A 25948-nucleotide genomic window follows, 5' to 3' on the forward strand; every position below is an offset into this window, starting at 1 on the left:
TAACTCTGTTGATCCTCTGACTACACATGGTGTAGTTGGTTTATAGCCTAACATTAGCTTTTTATGTCTGGAGATTGTATTTAGGCTTCAAACATCAGAACAGTGTTCTAATCCAAAAGTCAATGAAAAAATTCAGTTGGCTTTTTGTCAAGAGAACCAGGGCGATGCTAACGTCCAGGCCGACCTGCATAAATACGACAACCCTGCAGCACTCTAGAAACTGTTCAAGACAAATCTTTTTGGAAGAGCAATGGCCAGGTGGGAAACTCCAAGAGTCATTCAGCTGATCAGTGGTGTCACTTCATGTTTATAGTCCTGATCTGTCGTCTTCCAGCCAAAAATGGTTTGATTTGATAAAACACAACTTTACAACAAAACAGCTCAGTGCAAACTAAACCAGTGAAGGTCTGAGAGCTGGAGTAGACGAACGTGAGATGGAGGACCTGTCAGAGTTTATGTTGCCAATCAGATTGTGCCAGCAAATAATGTCTGCGGAGGTAAATCATCTGCTGCACAAAGGGCGGACCTTCAGAACAGTCTGGACAATCACATATGAATGTAAAATCAGATCAGTTGTATAATGGCCCAGTGTTGGAGAAAGTGCATTGTCTCATCTGAACCACAATGGTACAACAGTGTGTCTTGACATAAACTGTTTCACACTGTGTGGACGTTGTTGGGACGGAGTGTGTGTTGTTAAACAAGCGCTCCCTCTGTCAGCTGAGCTGTGAATCAGTGTGTTGCAGCTTCAACAACGGAGCTTTTGTCTCCGCTGACGGCACAAACCGGCTGTCCAGAATCACACCGTTGTTCCTCTCCCACCCTCTCTCTTCCTGTGGTCCAGCCTGCAGATCAGCAGCGAGCAGTGTCCGTTTATCCCATTGTCACCTGAATGCCACTAATCCACGTCACGCAGCAGTGATGGTTTAAAACAATGGGGGTCAAATCAACAGCTGAGTGGCAAGGATTTGTTGGCCAATCGTCATCCGACACTGCAGGATAAGGAGGATTAACAGCACAATGGTTACTCTGTCATCCTCCATTGATCCCTGTGTGGACAACACAAATCTGACATAATTACCTGAGTAAACCTCTGACTCCGAGGGTCAGGAGCAAAGATAACTGGTTAGAGTCAGGGTTCAGGTTAGGTTCAGGTTCAGGTGGGGGGTAACAGACTTGACTTCCCCCTGAATCTGCTCCAGAGAACTGGAATCTGACGGAAACCTAATTATTTATCAAATGGGCAAAATGGGCAACTGCCCCGCTGCCCTAAACGCCTCATGTTTACTTCAGATATTTTGGGTCTACGTGATTTGGTACGTCCTCCGTCTTGTTACGTCAGTCTTGAAGTCTTTGTATGAAATTCAAGTTTTAAGACTTTGTTTTTAAAGTTATTTTTTATCAAATTATTTAAACTTTTCTGTTTGTCAAGCAGTTAACAGAGAGAAAAGGCGTGTTACTTTTATTCCATCGTAGGTGAACTCTAAACTTATGAACAACAATTATTTTAATCATCAATACATCTGATGTTCATTTTCTTTAATAAACAACTGATTGTTCAGTGTAGACAAAGTCAGAAAACAGCAAGAAATACCTCATTATTCCCTGAATTTCTACTTTTGTCTGATCAGCATTTTGAGAGGTTGTAAACAAGTGAAATCTTTGGTATTTTTACATTAAAAAGACTTAAATGATTAATCAATTATCAATCTCAACTAATCCATTAATCAACCCATCATTTAAGGAGATGGTGTTGTACAGTATTAGTATAATGGGGGTTAGTAAGTCTTTGCCCTGGGGCCCCATAAGAGGTTAATCCAGCATTTTTGATATAGCTACAAAGCTAATGTTAGCATTAGCAGCTGTTTGCTCATCAGTCTGGAAGAAACATTATGAGTTCAACATCAAACTTCCTGTACTCACCAAGAGCTGTCCCAGGCAGTGGAAAGAAACCTTCTTTTCTCCTACTTTAGTTAGCATGCTAACCAGCTAGCACTGACCCACCGGTCTCATCACTTTCTGATAGCGATTCACTGTAGCAGCCAGCCTGGTCTGAAGAAATAACGCTGCTCAGAGAACGTTTTCTAATCGTGTGGCAAACAATCACCATCACCTGCTCCATGCAGGCAGAGGAAATTCACAAACAAGACCTGTAAAGTCCTGCAATATGAAATCCAGCAACATTTAAAAATGTTCAACTTTACAGTCCACACAGAGTATAACTCAAGATAGGTGTTAAATAATGAATCTGTAAAGCTGAAATACTTGAAACATTTTTGCAGTGTTGTTACTATGAAACGATGACTGAATCTAAATCAAAAAACTGTGACTTTGACTGGGTGGATTATGACAATTTCAGCTAATTTATATTTTATTGATTAGTTTAGTTTACTAATAGACCAACAGGGGCAGCAGTAAGTGAAGTTGACAGTGAATTTAAGGAGCGCCCTCTGCTGGACAGAGGCTGAACTACTTCAAACACTCTGCTGTGTTTGTTCAATGGACTGAAGTAGACGTCAGCAGTGAAACAACTGATGGTGACACTGACACATCAACCTGAGGAACAGTGACATTTATTGATGATCATTTATTGATTATCAGCCATCAGATGATCTCACAGGACAATAAAATGTTAGTCAATACACATCAGTATCAGGAGTCAGTAAAATGATTCAGATCATGAAAACAAACAACAGTAGATACAAAGACAAATGTTAAAATAAAAAGGAAGCGATGACTCAGATTAACAACTGCGAATTATACAAACTGGGTGTAATGGAGAAATATTTAATCATTTTAGCAAAAACCAGAAACTAAGAAAAAGCTGTTCAGGTGTGATACATCATACATTTGTTCACACATTAACATGCAAGCTTTTCTTGGTCATAGCAATTATGGACACTGTTTAATGTCTAAGACTTTGGTACAAACGTCATCCCCAACAGGTCATTATAATATCCCATTACAGGTGGACCCATTCCAACCTGCCTCAGATCCTCACCTGAAACCTCGATCTGTGGTCCTTCTTTGAGGACCTCCTTTGTCATCGTCAAGCTTTTGGTCTCAATTTCATTCAAAGCACCAAAAAACCTCTTCATGCCTTTTGTTCCCATGTTCCAGAACATCTGGAAGTTTTCCTCTTCGTCTTCATCATCCTCACTCCCTCTCTCTGCTGCAGATGATGTGTTCTGAGCAAACAAGGCTGAATTATTGAACTTGAAGTGAACTGGCAGTCCGTCTTTTGTTTTAGGACATGGGACACCTGAAGCATTGATTGCCTCTAGAACTGGAGGACGTTGGCCGTCTGCAAATGTCACCAGAACCCTGATGTTTTCTGCCACATCTTTGCCAAAGATTGAGAGCAGTGAATCAAACACATATTTCTGTGTTGGTGTGAGTCGTGTGAAAGAAGCCTGAACTACTAAACACACAGCATCAATTTCACTGACACCGAGCTGAGCAGAGAAGAGATTACCCAACTGATCTACAGTCACTTTGACTCTTTCTGTGATTCCAAAGCTATCTCCATAGTCTGGAGTGTCAACAATGGTCAGTGAGTGATCTATTTCAAAACCCTGCTGGTGGTTGATTTTGTACACAGTGACTTCTCCACTGTGTTCTTCATACTGACCCTCATCAACTAATGTGAATCTGACATCGTCCTTCCACTCTACACCAACAATGTAGTTGATCATTCCATTGATCAGAGTGGTCTTTCCTGATCCGCTTGTTCCAAAAAGAATTATGGTGCGATTTCTTCTCTTGCTGTCTTTGCCAAATTTGTAGATCCGGCATCCATCTATGTTCATGTCGTCTTCTTCAAGAGGCAGTTTGTAAACTGAGGGGGATTCAGAATTTATCTTTGTGCTTGTACCTTTGAGGGATTTTATGAGAGTGTTGAATTTTGTTGTACAGACATTAACCATGATGCTTTCTTTGCTTTTTCCAGCTACACCACAATCACATCTGACCCTGACAACATATTCAGTCTCTGACTGGAGTCCTGAAATGATCACCTTTTCAGCTCTCGACAACATCTGTTTCCATTGGAGATCTTCTTCTTTCACCTTATCGTCTCTTTGGGCGTACTCCACGATGTAGCTCAAAACCTGGACGTCTGGTCCAACCTCAGAAGGTTTCTCCCAGCTAACTGATACCTCAGCTGACTGTGGTTCAACTTGAGGTTTTCCAGGAGGGCTGCAAGGCAGTGTTTTAATGGAACCACTGACTTGATTGGATGGTCCAACACCTACTGAGGTCACTGCTCTGCATCTGAACACATACTCTGTGTTAGGACTCAGATCACTCACTGTGACTTCTTCAGTCTTTGACTCTGTCTTCTGTTGCCATCCATCCTCTCCACTGACACAGGACTCAACACAGTAGGAGGTGATGTTCTCTGCTCCAAATCTGGGTGGAGAAATCTTCAGTGTCACACTGTTGTGGTTTATGTCTCTTACTGTGACAGTTTCAGGCTTTGAAGGTGGTTCAAAGTTCTCACTGACAGAAAATCCGTCTTTATAAAGGTGGATGCTTGAACCTTTCTGTTTCTCATCTGTCAAACCCACTGTCAGGAACTTTATGTTCTTGTTCTCCTTGTTGGCCTCTGTAAAGTCAATGAAGAGCTTAGCTTCATGTCTGATTGTATCAGCCACTTCTTTTGAGGTGTACCACTGTTCCCTCTCTACATCATGAGTATATGGATCTTGAGGGTCGTCTGGTTTGGTTGTTCCTCTTAAGTAGTTTGATAAAGCTGAGAGGTACGGTTCAGCACTTCCCAGTGAGGTGAACACAAAACACACAGCATGCTCTGCACTGAGAATTTCCTTGTACAAATGACTCTGAGATGGGATGATCTCTGTGTTTTTCATCTTGTTGGTGAAAGACATTACTGTGTAGATTTCTCTCTCTTTACAGTCCATCCACTCGTTCAGGCTTTTGTTGTTGAAAGGAGAAGAACGTCTCTTCATCAGTATCTCTGCGAGCACAGCCTCCTCTTCACCTCCTCCTCGGATTGATGGAAGCTTCTTTGCCAAGTTTTGTTGAAACTCCAGTCTGAACTCAGAGCACATTTCTTTAAAACGTTTAAGTTTGTTGCCAATCTGTGGGAACTGCTGTGCAGTGGTTGTTCTCATTGCATCGTTGCACCTCATTTCCAGCTCACTGAAGTCCTCCAGGACACTCTGTGCCTCCTGAACTAATCTTGTACTTATCTGACGAACAAGTTGAGCGGCAGAAGAATCTAAAACTGTCAGGGGCAACAGCCAGACCTTCATTGGTACAGCATTTTCTCCATTGGCTCCCAGTAATGTTGGCAGGCTCTGGTAGACTTGTACTGCATCCTGAAAGGATGTTGGAGGTTTCTGAAGAGAAAAGTCTCCATAGAATCTGCAGGAGAATTTCTCAGCATTTGCTCTGTCCTTGTCTTCCATTTTCAGGGAACCTTCACCCTCTATAGAGAGGAGTGGGATCTTCTTGATCATCACTTTCAAGTTCCCCTGAATGTCTTGATGATCTTCCTTTTCTGACACCTCACGGTCAAAGACAAAGAAAGCTTGTGCCCCATAAAGAACAGCTGTGACTACATGTGTTGCTATTCCCTGATCAAAAACATATGGATGCTTCACGTTGCCTCTTCCAAGATGATTCATTGACAGTTCCTGGACATGTGTGGTAGCCTTGTATGAGAGTGTGACCCTGGCCTGATTTTTGGATGTCTTATGATCATTCAGGTATTTGGCTGATCCACCAACCTCAACCAGTCCACCCAAGAAACTTGCCTTCAGTGATGCTTCAACATTTAATGCTGAAGATTTAGCTTCCATTGACTCAGATGCAACTATTTCAAAGTCATTATAGTTCTGTGGTCTTTCTTGTATATTTTGTTTCAGGTCATTGTAGTCCCACAGTGTCATTCCTGCAAAAAAAGAAGCAAATGTCCAGTCTAGTTGTAGGTGATTTAAACTACTGAAGGTTTGGTTGAGATGCATCCAGTATCTTTACATGTGAATTCTTACCAGTGATGAGTAAGTCTCTGCGGCAGTCGTAAAGCATCCCAAGGCTGAAAGGTCGTCCAAGCGCTGCCACCTCCATTGCCCCTTTGGAGTCCATCGCTCAGTCTGAACCGGACAAAATGGACAAGAGTATGTTGGTTCAACTTTCATATAAATCAACACGTTTTTTGCGTGTAAAGCAATTGTAACAGATGTTTTTACAGTCACAATGAATGAAATGACAGTTCAATCATGTGAATGTTGATGAATCCACAGAGAATTATCAACTGGATCTGCAGCTCCCCTCAGCTTTATGGAGTTTTACAATGACTTTCAGCTCCATACACACTGCCTCAACACGTGAAGAAATCTCATGCTTAAATACGCATTATTTGTTGTTGCTATTGCTAAGCTATTATTGGCTGATCAAAGTTTGGAGGAGGCATTTGGTGAATATTGAGCATGACATGAAAGGAGGTGCACTCTGATCTTAAACCAAACTAATTACAGTGTCTATTCAAACAACTGGAAACGATAGCTGGTTTTCCCATGTTGGTAACAGTATACAGTGAGTCTACTTACTGCAGCTAAAAATGGAGATCCTTGGTTTTGCTGAGAAACAACTTCCTAAAATGTCAATCTGTCAGATTAGAGGGAGAGGGGGGAGGTAGAGGTCATATATCTGATACAGGAACTGATACTTTCTGACACTCTTTTTGCTAATCAGTGAACACAATATATTTTATAATTTTTATGCAGATGATACACAACTATATTTTCTTGTCAATCTACTACTGATTCTTGTTGTTTGGTTCCATAAATAATGACTTTAATGATGATAAAAGATGTTTCTCCAAGTTACTGAGGTTAAGACTGAGGTAATTATATTTAACCTCAACAGCCTATTATGAACTGAGTAGAAAAGCAATAAACTTTCTGTAATCAGTCCAAAGTGCATCTGATTGGCTTTGAACTGGAGCACCTGTTCATTGGCTTCCCACTGATTCAAACTTTATTTATGGACTTTTCCTCAGTATTTCCTAAACTCTTTGACTGAATCTGACGTTAAACCAGCTGCACTTGGAGCAGCTACAACAGTAATCTGCTGCTGAAGCATCAATGACTCAGGATCAATGATCTGATCAGAGATCAGTCACAGGAGACAGTTACTGCAGAACCACTAGTTATGGGTAAAAAATTTTTGTTAATATTTCTGAGCATTACAGGATGTTTGCTTTTGACATTCTTGTACTTTTACTTGAGTAAAGGATGTGAGTACTTTCCCCTCCACTGCCTCTTTGTGTTCTGTCAGTTACCTGTTCAAGTAAGAAAGAGACAAACTGATGGAGTTCCTGTTTCCTGACTTTTGATTTGATTCACAGTGTTAATGTGGATGTAGTTAAAATGTAGTTTAGACTGGATAATAAAGGATAACATCATCTTAACTCTCCATTAAACCTCCAATAATCACCACAGTAACACTTCATCTGTCCAGGATTAAAAGCTGAACACTGCTGCCCTCTGGTGGCTGCTCCAATACACTGCATCACACACCACTTCCTGCTACATTGAGCTCACAGTGCAACAGCAGCAACACAACATTCAGCATAACACACTGATAATTAAAAATAATGACAGACACAACATCTTAAAATACATACCGTACCATCAATGATAAAGTACCATCAAGGTAAAAGTACCTTAAAGTGCAAGAGGTTATTGAGATTATTGTTAAACTATCAGCAGTAAAAGCACTTCTCTCTGACATTATCAGATCATTGACTCTGAGTCGACGATACTTTAGGAAAAAATAAAGCTTTTGGAATTAAATCATGAACTTACTCTTGCTCCAGTGTGCAGCCTGCGCTGAACTAACACGAAATCTCCTTTCTAAATCAGGCAGAAACGCGAAATAGACATGATATTCTCCTGGTTGGATTATCAGTACAAATGAGACACTGAACGGAACAAATTCTGCTCCAGTCAGCAAACATTAACCAGACGTACGTGACTTCTCTAAGAGAGAAATGGAGAACGTGTTTCAGAGGGTGTCGCACCAAACCACGCAGTTCAAACTAACGTGACTTTAACTTTTGAATGACACGTTGACAAATTCTCAGCATGTTGATAGAAAGAGCAGGTCGGCCTCAGTTTCTCTTAACTCTGAGCCAATTGTCCACTTGTCCTGTTCAAACAAGTGAGTGTTTCCATTGGCTGCTGATCATTAGGGTTAAACCGTTCTTGTAAACCTCGTAAACCTGGGGGTTGCCTACCAGTCCGGATCCTTTTCCTATTTCTTTGTCTCTTTTTTCCGCTATCGTGTAGCCTATAAAAATAAGATGTTTAGATGACAGATTTATGATTCCAGTCATTTTCATCAAGATAAGATTCCCTCCTTTTGTTCAGTCTCCGCCTTTTTTGTTAAACAAACACATTAGTGGACATTTTGCTGTATCTTTAACACCATTCATCAACAGTTTCTACAAGTAATTTTATTTTATTTAGGGCAGCAAAGAACACACTAGTCTATTCGCGTAATCCTGATGAAATGCTAAAACAATGACAGACAGGTTGACAAGAATGTCCAGACTTTAACAAGGTGCATGGGGCAGAAAGCCTGTCAACATAATGCAAGATGAAACCCAAACAAACAAACTACAAACTACATCTTACTACAACAACTCCAATGGGAGTTGTAGGATAGAATCAGAATCAGAATCAGACTTTATTGCCAAGTAAATTTGCACATACAAGGAATTTGTCTTGGTGTATTGGTGCTAAAGGACAATTATAATAAAAAGAAAAGAGCAAAAAGCAAAAACTATATTTACAAGGAACATAAGTAAAGGAGCATAAATATACATAATTAAAGTGCAAAGTGTTCAGTTGAATCAGTGTTTGCTGTGAGTTTGACAGCATTATTTATACTGGAGAGATACTTTAAGGTTCTATGTGTGACATTCAGAAATCCCTGGTTATTAATGACACCAGTGGTCGTTAAGTGAACTGCAGCCAGTATCCTGAGCTTCGGCTAAAACAGTGACGTGATATACACGAGACTGAACTGACAGATGTAAACAACTGATCATCTGAGCGCCCTCTGCTGGACAGAGGCTGAACTACTTCAAACACTCTGCTGTGTTTGTTCAATGGACTGAAGTAGACGTCAGCAGTGAAACAACTGATGGTGACACTGACACATCAACCTGAGGAACAGTGACATTTATTGATGATCATTTATTGATTATCAGCCATCAGATGATCTCACAGGACAATAAAATGTAAGTCAATACACATCAGTATCAGGAGTCAGTGAAATGATTCAGATCATGAAAACAGTAGATACAAAGACAACCTTTAAAAGAAAAAAATAAAACCCAGAGTAAAAACTTATGAATAATGTAAACTGGATGTAATAACAAAAATAAAAATAAACACAAACAAAGAAAAACATCATATTTTTTGTTGACACTTCAACATCTGTCACCACACACAGTAAATGCTGAAATACATTTGTACAAAAGAAAACTGTCTTTGTCTCATCCACATTTATTCTTGAGCTTCTCCTGTTCATAGTAATTTCAGTGTCAGTTCATCAGTCTCTGTCCTGTTTGTTCTTTGTTTATTATCTGTGTCACAGTGGATCTCCTCTTTGTCTCAGTGGAAGATGTTCAGGTCTGATTATGGTCTTTGTTGACACTGGTCTTGATTTTGATTCAGTTCTGATAAAAAGAGTTGAGGTCACCATGGACTCTGGGGGAGTTTCTCTCCTCTGTCTACTTTAGCCATGATCTCTGCTTGCTTTCTCATGTCCGTCAGGGACTGAACTCGTTGGTTCCAGCCTGGTTTGGCCTCTGATTTCTCTTCCTCAATGAGCTTATCGATGTACTCTGGAGTGGACAGAGGATCTGACTTCAGCTCCACCTCTTTAAGTCTGTTCAGACACTTTTCAGACTCCTCCATCAGTTTCACCACCTCAGTCTGCACATCATCATATTCAGCTTTCAGTCTGTTACTGCTGATCTCTGCCTCAGTCTCATTAAGTTCTTCTGTTGTCTCTTTTATCTCCTCAAGTTTGGCTAATCCAACTTTAACCTGCTTTTGTAAATTCTCAACTGAAATCTCGAGCCGCTGTCTCTCAAATAGGACCTCCCTTGTCATTCTCAAGCTTTTGGTGTCTACTTCATTCAAAGCTTCAAAAAATGCCCTCATGCTTTTTGTTCCTATGTCCCAAAACATCTGATTGAAGCCTCCATCTTTGTTCTGAGCAAACCAGGCTGAATTATTGAACTGGAAGTGAACTGGCAGTCCGTCTTTTGTTTTAGGACATGGGACACCTGAAGCATTGATTGCCTCTAGAACTGGAGGACGTTGGCCGTCTGCAAATGTCACCAGAACCCTGATGTTTTCTGCCACATCTTTGCCAAAGATTGAGAGCAGTGAATCAAACACATATTTCTGTGTTGGTGTGAGTCGAGCTAAAGAAGCCTGAGCAACGAAACACACAGCATCAATTTCAGTGACACCGTGCAGATGAGAGAAGACAGTACTTAGCTGATATACCATCTTACTGCGAATTTCTTTGCCTCTTATATCTCCAATTTCTGGAATGTCAACAATGGTCAGTGAGTGATCTATTTCAAAACCTTCCTGGTGGTTGAGTTTGTACACAGTGACTTCAGGCGTCTCACTTTCGGCTTCAGATCCCAACTGACCCTCATCAATTAAGGTGAATCTGACATCGTCCTTCCACTCTACACCAACAATGTAGTTGATCATTCCATTGATCAGAGTGGTCTTTCCTGATCCGCTCGTTCCAAAAAGAATTATGGTGCGATTTTTCCTTGTGCTTTCTTTGCCAAATTGGTAGATTGGGCATATGTATAATCCACATGGGTGGATGTCTTCCAAAACCAGTTTGTAAACTGAGGGGGATTCAGAATTTATCTTTGTGCTTGTACCTTTGAGGGATTTTATGAGAGGTTTGAATTTTCTTGTGCAGACATTAACAATGATGCTTTCTTTGCTTCTTCCAGCTACACCACAATCACATCTGACCCTGACAACATATTCAGTCTCTGACTGGAGTCCTGAAATGATCACCTTTTCAGCTCTCGACAACATCTGTTTCCATTGGAGATCTTCTTCTTTCACCTTATCGTCTCTTTGGGCGTACTCCACGATGTAGCTCAAACTCACATCTGGTCCAACCTCAGAAGGTTTCTCCCAGCTAACTGATACCTCAGCTGACTGTGGTTCAACTTGAGGTTTTCCAGGAGGGCTGCAAGGCAGTGTTTTAATGGAACCACTGACTTGATTGGATGGTCCAACACCTACTGAGGTCACTGCTCTGCATCTGAACACATACTCTGTGTTAGGACTCAGATCACTCACTGTGACTTCTTCAGTCTTTGACTCTGTCTTCTGTTGCCATCCATCCTCTCCACTGACACAGGACTCAACACAGTAGGAGGTGATGTTCTCTGCTCCAAATCTGGGTGGAGAAATCTTCAGTGTCACACTGTTGTGGTTTATGTCTCTTACCGTGACAGTTTCAGGCTTTGAAGGTGGTTCAAAGTTCTCACTGACAGAAAATCCGTCTTTATAAAGGTGGATGCTTGAACCTTTCTGTTTCTCATCTGTCAAACCCACTGTCAGGAACTTTATGTTCTTGTTCTCCTTGTTGGCCTCTGTAAAGTCAATGAAGAGCTTAGCTTCGTGTCTGATTGTATCAGCCACTTCTTTTGAGGTGTACCACTGTTCCCTCTCTACATCATGAGTATATGGATCTTGAGGGTCGTCTGGTTTGGTTGTTCCTCTTAAGTAGTTTGATAAAGCTGAGAGGTACGGTTCAGCACTTCCCAGTGAGGTGAACACAAAACACACAGCATGCTCTGCACTGAGAATTTCCTTGTACAAATGACTCTGAGATGGGATGATCTCTGTGTTTTTCATCTTGTTGGTGAAAGACATTACTGTGTAGATTTCTCTCTCTTTACAGTCCATCCACTCGTTCAGGCTTTTGTTGTTGAAAGGAGAAGAACGTCTCTTCATCAGTATCTCTGCGAGCACAGCCTCCTCTTCACCTCCTCCTCGGATTGATGGAAGCTTCTTTGCCAAGTTTTGTTGAAACTCCAGTCTGAACTCAGAGCACATTTCTTTAAAACGTTTAAGTTTGTTGCCAATCTGTGGGAACTGCTGTGCAGTGGCTGTTCTCATTGCATCGTTGCACCTCATTTCCAGCTCACTGAAGTCCTCCAGGACACTCTGTGCCTCCTGAACTAATCTTGTACTTATCTGACGAACAAGTTGAGCAGCAGAAGAATCTAAAACTGTCAGGGGCAACAGCCAGACCTTCATTGGTACAGCATTTTCTCCATTGGCTCCCAGTAATGTTGGCAGGCTCTGGTAGACTTGTACTGCATCCTGAAAGGATGTTGGAGGTTTCTGAAGAGAAAAGTCTCCATAGAATCTGCAGGAGAATTTCTCAGCATTTGCTCTGTCCTTGTCTTCCATTTTCAGGGAACCTTCACCCTCTATAGAGAGGAGTGGGATCTTCTTGATCATGACTTTCAAGTTCCCCTGAATGTCTTGATGATCTTCCTTTTCTGACACCTCACGGTCAAAGACAAAGAAAGCTTGTGCCCCATAAAGAACAGCTGTGACTACATGTGTTGCTATTCCCTGATCAAAAACATATGGATGCTTCACGTTGCCTCTTCCAAGATGATTCATTGACAGTTCCTGGACATGTGTGGTAGCCTTGTATGAGAGTGTGACCCTGGCCTGATTTTTGGATGTCTTATGATCATTCAGGTATTTGGCTGATCCACCAACCTCAACCAGTCCACCCAAGAAACTTGCCTTCAGTGATGCTTCAACATTAAGTGCTGAAGATTTGTCCTCGATTGATTCAGATGCAACTATCTCAAAGTCATTATAGTTCTGTGGTCTTTCTTGTATATTTTGTTTCAGGTCATTGTAGTCCCACAGTGTCATTCCTGCAAAAGAAAAAGCAAAATCCAGTTCAGCTTCCAGAACCAGTCAGGCAGGTTTCTTCACATTAATCAAAATGCTTACACAAACCAAATTAAGGTCTCAGCATCCTCCACACCAAACGTGAAAATATATTGTTACCCTTCATTTATTATAAATATTATTATTATTGACATGAGTAAACTCCCCAGATCTGTTACTGTCATAACTGAGGGAGGTGGATGAGTAAATGATGACCTGCTTTCAGTGGAGGTTGGTTTATCAAAGACTGGGCTCTGGCTCAGATACTCCTGATATCTCAACACTGATCCAATACCAGTGCTGTCTGAATCTCCATCTCTGGAAAATGGCTGTGTTGCTTGTATCCCCACATAAGACCTCTTTAATTAATCTGAAATATTTTCACCCCACAGATTTTGCACACTTGACAGAAATTGCCAACTACCTGTGGCCTTGACTGGTTTTTAAAGATGTCTTTAACTGCACAGTATCAGATATTAGCTCTGAGCAAAAAAGTGTGGAGTTCCTCATGGGTCCATACTCAGACCTCTTCTATTGAATCTACATGCTCTTCCTCACTCAGGTTATAGAATCTCATAACATCTTTTACCCATTTTTGTAGACAACACTCAACTCTACATAACAGAAAAAAATGAAATCATTGTTTTTGGCCATACAGAAGAAAGATTAAAAGTCAGTGCTCACCATGAATCCATGACACTAAGACCTAAAAATCAAGTCAGAAATTTTGGTGTAGTTTCAGACTCTGAAAATTACAAAATCATCTGACTACCACCTTAAAAACAGCAAGAATGGAAAGGATTTCTTTCCAAACAAGAGACAGAAATACTTAGTCACTGTACTGGCCCTGTGTGTCAAAGGATAGATAGAATCATATTACTATATGTTTTATAGCATATATGTTTGTTTTCTTCCACTTTACCTATATTTACAAACCAGTAGGAAGCAGTCAGTGTTTTATTGGTACTAAATGTCTGTCTGGTGCAGCAGGAATCAGCTACTAGTCACTAGTAACTAACCTTATCACCTTGTGGTTGTATCCCTCTGCTAACCAGCCCAGATGCAGTTAATTAGCATGTGAATTCTTAAGATATGACCAAAATGTGTTTTGTGTGGTCACAGTGACCATGACCTTGGACCTTTGGCCACCAAAATCACAACAGTTCATTCTGAAGTCCAAATGAATGCTTGTACTAAATTTGAAGAAATTCCTTCAAGGCATTACTGAGATATTGTGTTCACAAGAGTAGGATGAACAGGCAAACATAAAGTGGATCTTTGATAAAAATGGAACAAAACTGATCAAAAGATCTGAAATGAAAACATTGTTATATGCGACTTTAACGACTGAAAGTTTGGTTGTGCATCAAATATCTTTACATGTGGATCCTTACCAGGGATGAGTAAGTCTCTGCGGCAGTCGTACAGCATCCCGAGGTGGAAAGGTCGGCCAAGCGCCGCCACCTCTATCACCCCTCCGGAGTCCATCGCTCAGTCTGAACTGGAGACAACTGGACGAAGTTGGAATAGGTATTAGCAACAAATGTTCTAGATCAGAAAACTTCCCATCACCCATCTCAGGCTTCATCAGCTCAGAGTTCAGGTTTGGGCTCAAAGTTTCTTAAACCTGCTTTCTGTAACAAGCCCCTATACCAGGAACTCAACTGTTATTCTGCAACAACCAACCTAAGCAGGTAGGTTTCAAATCCCACCAACTACCCAGGCCACAGAGGCTCCATCAACTGACCACATAATGGTGGTAAAGACACCACTTTGATGTTTTGGTTGATAACCTTTGAACTGTAAACTATAACTGTACAAAATTCCTCTTCTTCTGGTCTTCATGGTCTGACATTGATAGGTAGTTATCATGGATGGATTACTCAATCGCCCTATCAGGTACAAGTCCAGGTAAAGGCCCCGGTACCAGAGCCTTTGTATGAAGTGACATTTCTTGTTGGAAAGTCAATCAAAAACAATGAACAGACACAAAATTAAAGCATTTCACAAAGACACAAAATGTCTACAACATGAAGAGATGCAAATTAACTAAAAACACCAGAGACAAAGCAGCAGAGACAGGGACAGGTGGGATTAACATCATCAGTACTTACAGCAGAAAGGTGTGGTGGTCCTCTGAGCTGTTTCTGGTTTCTGCCTTTAAATCATCTCTGAGGGACAAACTCCACCTGTTTGACTGAAGGAAGGAGGTGCAGAGGAGAATCAGACTGATTTCTCAGATATGGTGCGACCTGTGAAATGAACTAGAACATATGCAGGTGGAAAAACCAGACAGACCAGAGTCTGTAGACAGACCCACAGCTCTGTGTACAGAGTGTACAGAGATGCTCTGAGATAAAATACAACATGCTCATGCTGCTGGTTGAGCCCGACATTCCATTTTTGTTATGAACTTTACTGAGACCTTGTTTTCACTAATCAGTGAACACAATATATTTTATATTTTTATGCAAATAATGCACAACTATATTTTCTTGTCAAACCTAAAGATTCTTGGTTTCCCTAAAGAATAACTTTGATGATTTTAAATGCTGTTTCTCCAGGGTAATAAAGACAAGACTCAGGTAATTGTATTAATAGAAGACTTAATGCCAACAAAACCAAACCACCTGACAGAAAATAGGGAGTAAGCCTCAACATTGAAAACCAAGTACAAGGGTTTACTCAGTCTTGCTTTTATTATATGTGAAGTGTCTCTAAAAGTCCAGGCATTCCTGTCTGACCTGGAGAAAATTATTTGTGCCCTGATTTAATCCCCTCTGGATCAATGCAATTATATTCTAAATAAACTATATTAAACTGGCTGCAATTAGTCCAAAATGCATCTGATCAGCTTTTAACTGAAACAAGAGGAGAGGAGATCAGATTACCCACTGCTTCCAAAATACAGGTCAAAACTTTAGTAACTGCTTATAAAACTCAAAACCATATCTCTGATCTACAGAACACAAACGGTTTGTACATGGTTCTCACTTAAATCAACATAAACAGCTCGTCTCACAGGTTCTAAATCTAGACTTGAATCTAAAGGTGACTGTGCATTTACTGTCATGGAATGTGAAACATCTTTTAAACCAGCTTTTAACCAACTTGTATGACGTTACGTTACGATTAGATAAAGACTTTGAAGATTCTGCAAATATCCGAAAAACAGCAGTAAATGTTGTTAAACCACCTTCTGGGTTTTTCAAACATCACCAGGTAGTTTTTTTATTTATTCATCTATTTTCCAGAAAATCAGATAAGCTCTGAGAGTTGAATATACTGGAAACACAGTAGAGACACAAACTGGATCTAAGTGATGACCAGACTTTCTCAGTCATTAAGTCATTTTCAGAGGTGTTGACACAGACATGTTGATGTAATTATAATTTTACATGTTTTAAATCCTCTCAGTAACAAGTACAATAGTAAGATTGACCAATAAAATCACTATCATTAACAAAATCTGAATTTAGTTTGTCATACTGTGAGCAACATAAACACATGAAACCAAAGATTATTATCAGACTAAAGGAGGCAGAAGGAGAGAGACATGAGCATGAAAAGGTCAGCTTCATTCTCCAATCAAATCTGAACATTATTATTAGGTTATTGTAGATTCTCTGAAAGATTATATATATATATAGAAAGAAACACTCATCACTGCAGAATCTCATTCAGAATGCTTAGGTTTTCTTCAGTATCACAGTAATCCACATTATAATCCACAGCTAACTAACTGAATCCATGGCAACATTACACATTTTTTTCACCCCAAATTACGGGAGCTGTAGTTCCAAAACTCTGACCATGATTATTCAACAAATAGAACAAACACCAACTAATTAAACCCTTAAAAAGAAGCGTGTTAACTGACAGGATCTCTTTGTTGGCCGAGGTTGTTTTATTCTGAATCAGGTTGGGGATCAGAGCCCTGTAGCCTGTTTATCTGGAAGAAAACCCTGTCTCAAACCCAGAAGAAAACATCATCAGTACTTACAGCAGGAAGGTGTGGTGGTCCTGGTTTCTGCCTTTAAATCATCTCTGAGGGACAAACTCCACCTGTTTGACTGAAGGAAGGAGGTGCAGAGGAGAATCAGACTGATTTCTCAGATATGGTGCGACCTGTGAAATGAACTAGAACATATGCAGGTGGAAAAAAAAAACAGACAGACCAGAGTCTGTAGACAGACCCACAGCTCTGTGTACAGAGTGTACAGAGATGCTCTGAGATAAAATACAACATGCTCATTTTTCATGTATCATGCAGTATAATATACAATATTTATTATTTATCTTTATTTGTAGTTGTGTTTTATTATGTACTTTGATTTTATAACTGCCATTACCTGAACTGTCACCTGAATGCCTCATCTTTGTTCCCTTCATGTACAACACATTATCCTGTGAGGCTGTACAGTGTGCTTTGACCTAAATTCCAACACGTTCTCTACAACAATGTTAACACACTCTCCATCTGATGATGGCACCTGATGATGGAAAGTCAGAGGATCACTAAAGTTAAAATTCATCCTGATGACATTTCATCACAGCCCATCAACACTTGAGATATTTCAGTCTGAACCAGAGTGGACTGACCAACCCTGTCATCCTCAGAGCCACACCACGAACACTGCTGACAATAATCATCACAACAGCAGCTGTAAAGACAGATAACAACTGACTGAACAGATTAAACAGGATTTACTATTGCTCTTGTTCTTTAACAGCCAGACTTAGCAAACAGTGTTTAAATCTCACCAGCTGCTGAAGCCACAGAGACTCCATCAACTGACCACATGGTGGCAGTAAAACCACCACTTAATGTTTTAGTCAAAATCCTCTGAACCTAAACTAAATTCTCCTTCTTCAGGATCCAGTTTTAACTTCACAGAATTTTCTATAACCATGAAATTTAGCCAAAAATTCTAATTAATTTCATAAATCCATTTTCTTGATGCATTTTGTATCAAATTTTCCACAACACACCAGAGGCAGAGACACAGGGGTGGCCTTTCTTCCAGGGTCTGAAGTTGATAGATAGTTGGCTTGTTACTGAATGGACCCATCAGGTACAGATCCAGGTAAAGGCCTCTGGACCAGAACCTCTGTATGAAGTGACAGCTAACATTTCTTTCTAGACAGTCAATCTGCTGGACAGAGGCTGAACTACTTCAAACACTCTGCTGTGTTTGTTCAATGGACTGAAGTAGACGTCAGCAGTGAAACAACTGATGGTGACACTGACACATCAACCTGAGGAACAGTGACATTTATTGATGATCATTTATTGATTATCAGCCATCAGATGATCTCACAGGACAATAAAATGTAAGTCAATACACATCAGTATCAGGAGTCAGTGAAATGATTCAGATCATGAAAACAAACAACAGTAGATAAAAAGACAAAGAAAACAAAAACCAGAGTAAAAATTTATGAATAATGTAAACTAGGTGTAAGATAAAAAAAAAAATACATTTGTACAAAAGAAAACTGTCTTTGTCTCATCCACATTTATTCTTGAGCTTCTCCTGTTCATAGTAATTTCAGTGTCAGTTCATCAGTCTCTGTCCTGTTTGTTCTTTGTTTATTATCTGTGTCACAGTGGATCTCCTCTTTGTCTCAGTGGAAGATGTTCAGGTCTGATTATGGTCTTTGTTGACACTGGTCTTGATTTTGATTCAGTTCTGATAAAAAGAGTTGAGGTCACCATGGACTCTGGAGGAGTTTCTCTCCTCTGTCTACTTTAGCCATGATCTCTGCTTGCTTTCTCATGTCCGTCAGGGACTGAACTCGTTGGTTCCAGCCTGGTTTGGCCTCTGACTTCTCTCCCTCAATGAGCATGTCAATGTACTCTGGAGTGGACAGAGGATCTGACTTCAGCTCTATCTCTTTAAGTCTGTTCAGACACTTTGAAGACATCTCCATCAGTTTCACCACCTCATTCTGCACATCATCATATTCAGCTTTCAGCCTGTCAATCAGTGCCTGTACAGGTCTCTTAGCCTGTGAGGCTTCAAGGTACTTTTCTTTCAGCTCTTTCACTGTTCTTTTTTCTTTAACTTCCTTGTACTCAAATTTGTACTTCATATTAAAATGTACACTCCAGTGACACTTGCTTGGACACTGAGTACAGTATCCGTTAGATCCCATTGCACAGCAGTGTATTTTATCTGCATCATTTGCATAGGGACAATTATCATGACAGGTAAAATGACACTGCTGACAGTTGGTGATGTAATGTCCAGAACCAGAAATGTCAACCTGAACAGGCTTTTTGACAGTGACTTCAAACTCAAAATTCTCATTCCTGTTGATCTCTGCCTCGTGCTCTTTAAGTTTTTCACTCGTCTCTTTTATCTCCTCAAGCTTGGCTAACCCAACTTTAACCTGCTTCTGCAAATTCTCAACTGAATTCTCGAGCTGCTGTCTCTCTCTGAGGACCTCCTTTGTCATTGTCAAGCTCTTGGTTTCTATTTTATTCAAAGCAGCAAAAAACCTCTTCATGCTTTTTGTGCCCATGTTCCAGAACATCAGATCAAAGTTTTCATCTTCATCTTCACCTTCATCATCCTCACTCCCTCTCTCTGCTGCAGATGATGTGTTCTGAGCAAACAAGGCTGAATTATTGAACTTGAAGTGAACTGGCAGTCCGTCTTTTGTTTTAGGACATGGGACACCTGAAGCATTGATTGCCTCTAGAACTGGAGGACGTTGGCCGTCTGCAAATGTCACCAGAACCCTGATGTTTTCTGCCACATCTTTGCCAAAGATTGAGAGCAGTGAATCAAACACATATTTCTGTGTTGGTGTGAGTCGAGCTAAAGAAGCCTGAGCAACGAAACACACAGCATCAATTTCAGTGACACCGAGCTGAGCAGAGAAGAGATTACGTAGCTGCTCTATGATCATTCTGTCTCTTTCTATGCCTCTTGTGTTTCCAAAGCCTGGAGTGTCAACAATGGTCAGTGAGTGATCTATTTCAAAACCTTTCTGATGGTTGAGTTTGTACACAGTGACTTCAGAGGTCTGGCTTTCAGCTTGAGACTTTGACTGACCTTCATCAACTAATTTAAACCGATATGAATCCTCCCATTTAACACCCAGAATGTAATTGATCATCCCATTGATGAGAGTTGATTTTCCAGCACCAGTTGCTCCAAGAACCATTATGGTGCGATTACGTTTAAAGGACTGTTTCCCAAACCTGAAACGTTTGCATCCAGCCACATTGATTTTCTCTTCAATCAGGGGAACTTTATAAACAGGGAGAGGCTCTCTCTGAGGTTCCAGACGTTTACTGATTCCTTTGATGAATTCTGTGAGGGGTTTGAATTTTGTTGTACAGACATTAACCATGATGCTTTCTTTGCTTCTTCCAGCTACACCACAATCACATCTGACCCTGACAACATATTCAGTCTCTGACTGGAGTCCTGAAATGATCACCTTTTCAGCTCTCGACAACATCTGTTTCCATTGGAGATCTTCTTCTTTCACCTTCTCGTCTCTTTGGGCGTACTCCACGATGTAGCTCAAAACCTGGACGTCTGGTCCAACCTCAGAAGGTTTCTCCCAGCTAACTGATACCTCAGCTGACTGTGGTTCAACTTGAGGTTTTCCAGGAGGGCTGCAAGGCAGTGTTTTAATGGAACCACTGACTTGATTGGATGGTCCAACACCTACTGAGGTCACTGCTCTGCATCTGAACACATACTCTGTGTTAGGACTCAGATCACTCACTGTGACTTCTTCAGTCTTTGACTCTGTCTTCTGTTGCCATCCATCCTCTCCACTGACACAGGACTCAACACAGTAGGAGGTGATGTTCTCTGCTCCAAATCTGGGTGGAGAAATCTTCAGTGTCACACTGTTGTGGTTTATGTCTCTTACTGTGACAGTTTCAGGCTTTGAAGGTGGTTCAAAGTTCTCACTGACAGAAAATCCGTCTTTATAAAGGTGGATGCTTGAACCTTTCTGTTTCTCATCTGTCAAACCCACTGTCAGGAACTTTATGTTCTTGTTCTCCTTGTTGGCCTCTGTAAAGTCAATGAAGAGCTTAGCTTCGTGTCTGATTGTATCAGCCACTTCTTTTGAGGTGTACCACTGTTCCCTCTCTACATCATGAGTATATGGATCTTGAGGGTCGTCTGGTTTGGTTGTTCCTCTTAAGTAGTTTGATAAAGCTGAGAGGTACGGTTCAGCACTTCCCAGTGAGGTGAACACAAAACACACAGCATGCTCTGCACTGAGAATTTCCTTGTACAAATGACTCTGAGATGGGATGATCTCTGTGTTTTTCATCTTGTTGGTGAAAGACATTACTGTGTAGATTTCTCTCTCTTTACAGTCCATCCACTCGTTCAGGCTTTTGTTGTTGAAAGGAGAAGAACGTCTCTTCATCAGTATCTCTGCGAGCACAGCCTCCTCTTCACCTCCTCCTCGGATTGATGGAAGCTTCTTTGCCAAGTTTTGTTGAAACTCCAGTCTGAACTCAGAGCACATTTCTTTAAAACGTTTAAGTTTGTTGCCAATCTGTGGGAACTGCTGTGCAGTGGTTGTTCTCATTGCATCGTTGCACCTCATTTCCAGCTCACTGAAGTCCTCCAGGACACTCTGTGCCTCCTGAACTAATCTTGTACTTATCTGACGAACAAGTTGAGCGGCAGAAGAATCTAAAACTGTCAGGGGCAACAGCCAGACCTTCATTGGTACAGCATTTTCTCCATTGGCTCCCAGTAATGTTGGCAGGCTCTGGTAGACTTGTACTGCATCCTGAAAGGATGTTGGAGGTTTCTGAAGAGAAAAGTCTCCATAGAATCTGCAGGAGAATTTCTCAGCATTTGCTCTGTCCTTGTCTTCCATTTTCAGGGAACCTTCACCCTCTATAGAGAGGAGTGGGATCTTCTTGATCATCACTTTCAAGTTCCCCTGAATGTCTTGATGATCTTCCTTTTCTGACACCTCACGGTCAAAGACAAAGAAAGCTTGTGCCCCATAAAGAACAGCTGTGACTACATGTGTTGCTATTCCCTGATCAAAAACATATGGATGCTTCACGTTGCCTCTTCCAAGATGATTCATTGACAGTTCCTGGACATGTGTGGTAGCCTTGTATGAGAGTGTGACCCTGGCCTGATTTTTGGATGTCTTATGATCATTCAGGTATTTGGCTGATCCACCAACCTCAACCAGTCCACCCAAGAAACTTGCCTTCAGTGATGCTTCAACATTAAGTGCTGAAGATTTGTCCTCAATTGATTCAGATGCAACTATCTCAAAGTCATTATATTTCTGTGGTCTTTGTTGTATATTTTTTTTCAGGTCATCATAGTCCCACAGTGTCATTCCTGCAAAAGAAAAAGCAAAAATCCAGTTCAGCTTCCAGAACCAGTCACATCAATCATAAGTCTCATACAAACTAAATTTGAAGTTTCAGCATCCTCCACATCAAATTTCAAAATATCCTGTGTAAAATCTTGGAAACTTAGCTTATAACCCTTACCAGAAAATGTATTAATATCATTATAATTATTGTTTTACATGAGTAAACTCCTGAAATGATCTGTTATTGTTGTAATTGAGGGATATAGAGAGTAAATGATGAACTGATGTTTGCTGGGTCAGGGTGAGGAGGGTGAACTAAATAATTTCAGGGATCAATGGAAGAGGTCACTAGATTAAAGATGATTGGGCTCTGGTCTGGACTTGTCAGTGCCCCTGATATCAATTCAAATACCTGAAGTTTGGATTTCTTCCAATACTGATCCAATACCAGTGCTGTCAGAAAACAGATAATCTGCTTTTAAAAAATATTTCTCAGTTGTTACTCTCTTGTTCCTAATTGTCTTGTATAAAAGCACCAACAGGACCCACTAATGGTCAGGGATTACAACAACAATAAAGCTAGAATGGGACAAACTGATGGATGGAAACAGGAAAACATACTGTTCCAGGTCACAGCTGTCACTGGCACAAAATATATGAGACTTTATCTTTACATGTGAAATCTTACCAGGGATGAGTAAGTCCCTGCGACAGTCGTAAAGCATCCCAAGGCGGAAAGGTCGGCCGAGCGCTGCCGCCTCCATCGCTCCTCCAGAGTCCAGATTATTCAGTCTGAACTGGACAAAATGGACAACAGTATGCCAGTTCACTTCTCTGACTCTTTTTGTGTTTCAAATTGTCATTTGTCTTTCATATAAATCAACCAACACATCTTTTCTGCTAGAGTGCTTTTATAAGTCTACTTACTGCAGCTAGAAATGGAGGTGTTTGGATTTACTGAGAAACAGCTTCATAAAATTATCATCTGCAGGGTCATAGATAAGAAGGAGGTGGAGGTCATACGTCTGATACAGGCACTGATGCCTTCTGACCCTGTTTTCACTAATCACAGTATATTTTTAGCATTTTAATGCAGACTACACAACTATATTCTGTTGTCGACTGTCTTCTCACTGCTTCAAACCAGTTTCATTCCTCAGCTGTTAATGCACTGAACATCTACACTGTGCTTTAGATTAAAAAGCTCCAGCAGGATGGGCTATAACAGGGAGTGGGTAATGGTTACAAGTCTACCAATAGTGTTTTGAATACATGTTTAATTTCAGTAACTGATTTTTAAATATTATATATATTTAAATATAGATTAAATATTCAGAGAAAACCTCTTGAACTCATTGTCCAACAGAATTAATTACCACAAGTGTTGCTTTAAGTAAAAGATGTGAGTACTTTCCCTCCCCTGCCCTGATGTTCAGTTTCCTCTGCAAATCTTGTTTTCTTTCACAGAGAATTAGCTCAGCCTGTTTATCCTGTTGTTTCCTTTGTTTATATAAACCAGAGCCGAGGCAGAACTGTTCCGCCTTGTTTTGATCTTCTGTTCCACTGCGCAGTGAATAAAACTCCTCTGAACCAGCCACACAACTGGACCAAAGGATTTACTCTTCAACACCTGCCTTATATGTTACCTGTGGGCTAGTTCGCTCAACATCTGTGGCTATAAGATGCCGACAGAGATGTTAGTATAATCCTTGGAATCCATGTTGCTGTTGCCCAGCAGCAGTGTTCTCATGATTTAACCTCTTGAACATCAAGCAGATACAACCTCCCTTGTCATAACCATGTGCTCACAAATCACTGGGAAACAATTTTCGTGAACAAAATATACTTTAGAAAACACATGAGCTCAAAATAATTTCTTCAGAGAAAATCATGAATTTACTCTCAGTCCAGTGACCAGCCTGGAGCTCAACATGGTGTTCTACCTCCTCTTTAAATTAGGCACAAGCATGAAATTCTCCTGGTTGAATCATCAGGACAATCACTGAGTATTGGATTTAAATAAAAAAGCTGTTGTGTAGATTAATTACAACAAACCTCTGTTGGCTCCTCTCAGACCAGTTGTCTAGTTTAGGATCTAACAGCTGTTGTGTCTTTATCGTAATCATAATCTCCAAAACACCTAAAATACAAAAAGAACAGAATACATTTAAAAACACAGCTATTTTACAGTAATAATATTTTTATGATGTTATGTTCAGCATTACTAAACTGATCATTTACCTTAAAGGTCATCTGTTAGGTGCTGCAGAGGAACACGTCACTGTGGAAGTCCAGTGTCCAAAGTCTGATGTTTCTTTGACTTTTTATGATGTGAGTTAAACAGCAGAAAGTGGCAGAGTCACATCTGTTCAGTCTAGAAAACAGGACATCAGATTTTCTTTTATTTATTTGCAAGTTAATCCTTCATTACAAGACAGTAATGAACTCAGTAATGATCCAGCACGTCTTTGAATCACAGCTAATGTTAAAATCTGTCAGTGACAGTGTAGTTGTCAGTTGTTAGCTGCATGCAGGGAACATGAGACATACTAAAGGAAATAATACACTGAGAACTGAAATTTGATAAAAATTTTGTAAAACAATAAATACACCCAAATGATTCTTCTTTTTACACCAGGAGAAAATACTGAATTCTAACTAGACGTTAAACATTTCAGAGAAAGACAGAGACACTTATAATACTGACATGAAACCACACAGCTTTGTTAATGTCACTATAAAGAATCACATTATCACTGACACACAACATATAGACAGAATTAAACGAACAGCCCAGTGTGTTCAGCAGCTTACCTCAGTCTGACTCTGATATAAAGAAGTCCTGCTTCAGTTCACTCCTTTATCCAGCCTGCGGTTCACATATTCGGGTGTGACTTCACTTTGTGCAGAGATTGGCTTTAGTTAATGAATGATATCAATAAAGAAATGGACAGATAATCTGTGATAGAGGCAGTAGATGGACTAACTGTGATTTGAACACATTATAAACATGCAGTGAGTTTTTATGATAATTAAATTAATTAAAATGTTTAAGTTTCAGAAGAACAAGTCTGCAGTTAACTAACTGCACTTTGACGGTATTGTCAGTGCGTTAATCTCTCTCTCTTCCTTATCTCTGAAAGATAAGAGTATGTTTTATGACCACAGGGCTGAGGTAAACAGGAGCAGAAACCAGATCAATGACCCAGAAATCTCACTCTGCAGACTTGAAAGTGAAAGCAGTGGTGAAATTGTTGCATCGTCCACATCCCCACTGATAACTGAAGCAAAATTAAAGTTAGTTGACTGTCCATAGTCCACAGTTATATCCACAGATATCTGTTATTAACTGATAAAGAAAACAACGAACAGCCAACCAACTTTTTGTGATTTAAAGTTGTGCTAATGACACAATCAGACTTTATTCAGATCATATAAAATATCTGGAATTTAGGTTGAGAACCAGCTGACTAAACTCTCTGACGGTATGTGACGTAGTTAAAACCAGCTCCACCTGCAGCAGCTACAGTAACCTGCTACTGAAGCATCAATGACTCAGGATCAATGATCTGATCAGAGATCAGTCACAGTACATTTACTGCTGA

General features: G+C 40.3%; 1 protein-coding gene across 7 annotated transcripts; it reads right to left on the bottom strand.

Moving 5' to 3' along the window:
- Window positions 1-2557: 2557 nt before the first annotated feature.
- Window positions 2558-25228, bottom strand: LOC108892298 (uncharacterized). 7 transcript variants are annotated; one of them, XM_051070213.1, is made up of 6 exons: window positions 25158-25179; window positions 24585-24717; window positions 24399-24483; window positions 21598-22366; window positions 11097-12225; window positions 2558-4016 (listed from the first exon to the last, which is right to left on the bottom strand). In XM_051070213.1, exons 4-6 carry the CDS (start codon window positions 22362-22364, stop codon window positions 2913-2915), a joined length of 3000 nt encoding a protein of 999 aa, XP_050926170.1. In that variant the 5' UTR covers window positions 22365-22366; window positions 24399-24483; window positions 24585-24717; window positions 25158-25179; the 3' UTR covers window positions 2558-2912. The 7 variants fall into 7 exon arrangements, with proteins under 7 accessions (XP_050926170.1, XP_050926169.1, XP_050926167.1 ...); XM_051070212.1 differs by lacking the exon at window positions 11097-12225 and having other exon boundaries at window positions 2558-3413; window positions 19848-22366; window positions 25158-25228; XM_051070210.1 differs by lacking the exons at window positions 11097-12225; window positions 21598-22366; window positions 24399-24483; window positions 24585-24717; window positions 25158-25179 and adding exons at window positions 12226-12994; window positions 14405-14521; window positions 15125-15207 and having other exon boundaries at window positions 2558-5148.
- Window positions 25229-25948: the final 720 nt, after the last annotated feature.

The sequence above is a fragment of the Lates calcarifer genome, linkage group LG4, assembly GCF_001640805.2.
Source record: "Lates calcarifer isolate ASB-BC8 linkage group LG4, TLL_Latcal_v3, whole genome shotgun sequence".
NCBI classification, from domain to species: domain Eukaryota; kingdom Metazoa; phylum Chordata; class Actinopteri; family Centropomidae; genus Lates; species Lates calcarifer.

Coding starts and splice junctions, on each gene's coding strand:
- LOC108892298 (XM_051070209.1), bottom strand. CDS start 14,498: ATGGACTCCGGAGGGGTGATAGAGGTGGCGGCGCTTGGCCGACCTTTC. Junction 5,918..14,404: donor CAGAGACTTACTCATCCCTG/GTAAGGATCCAC, acceptor CTTTTTTTGCAG/GAATGACACTGTGGGACTAC.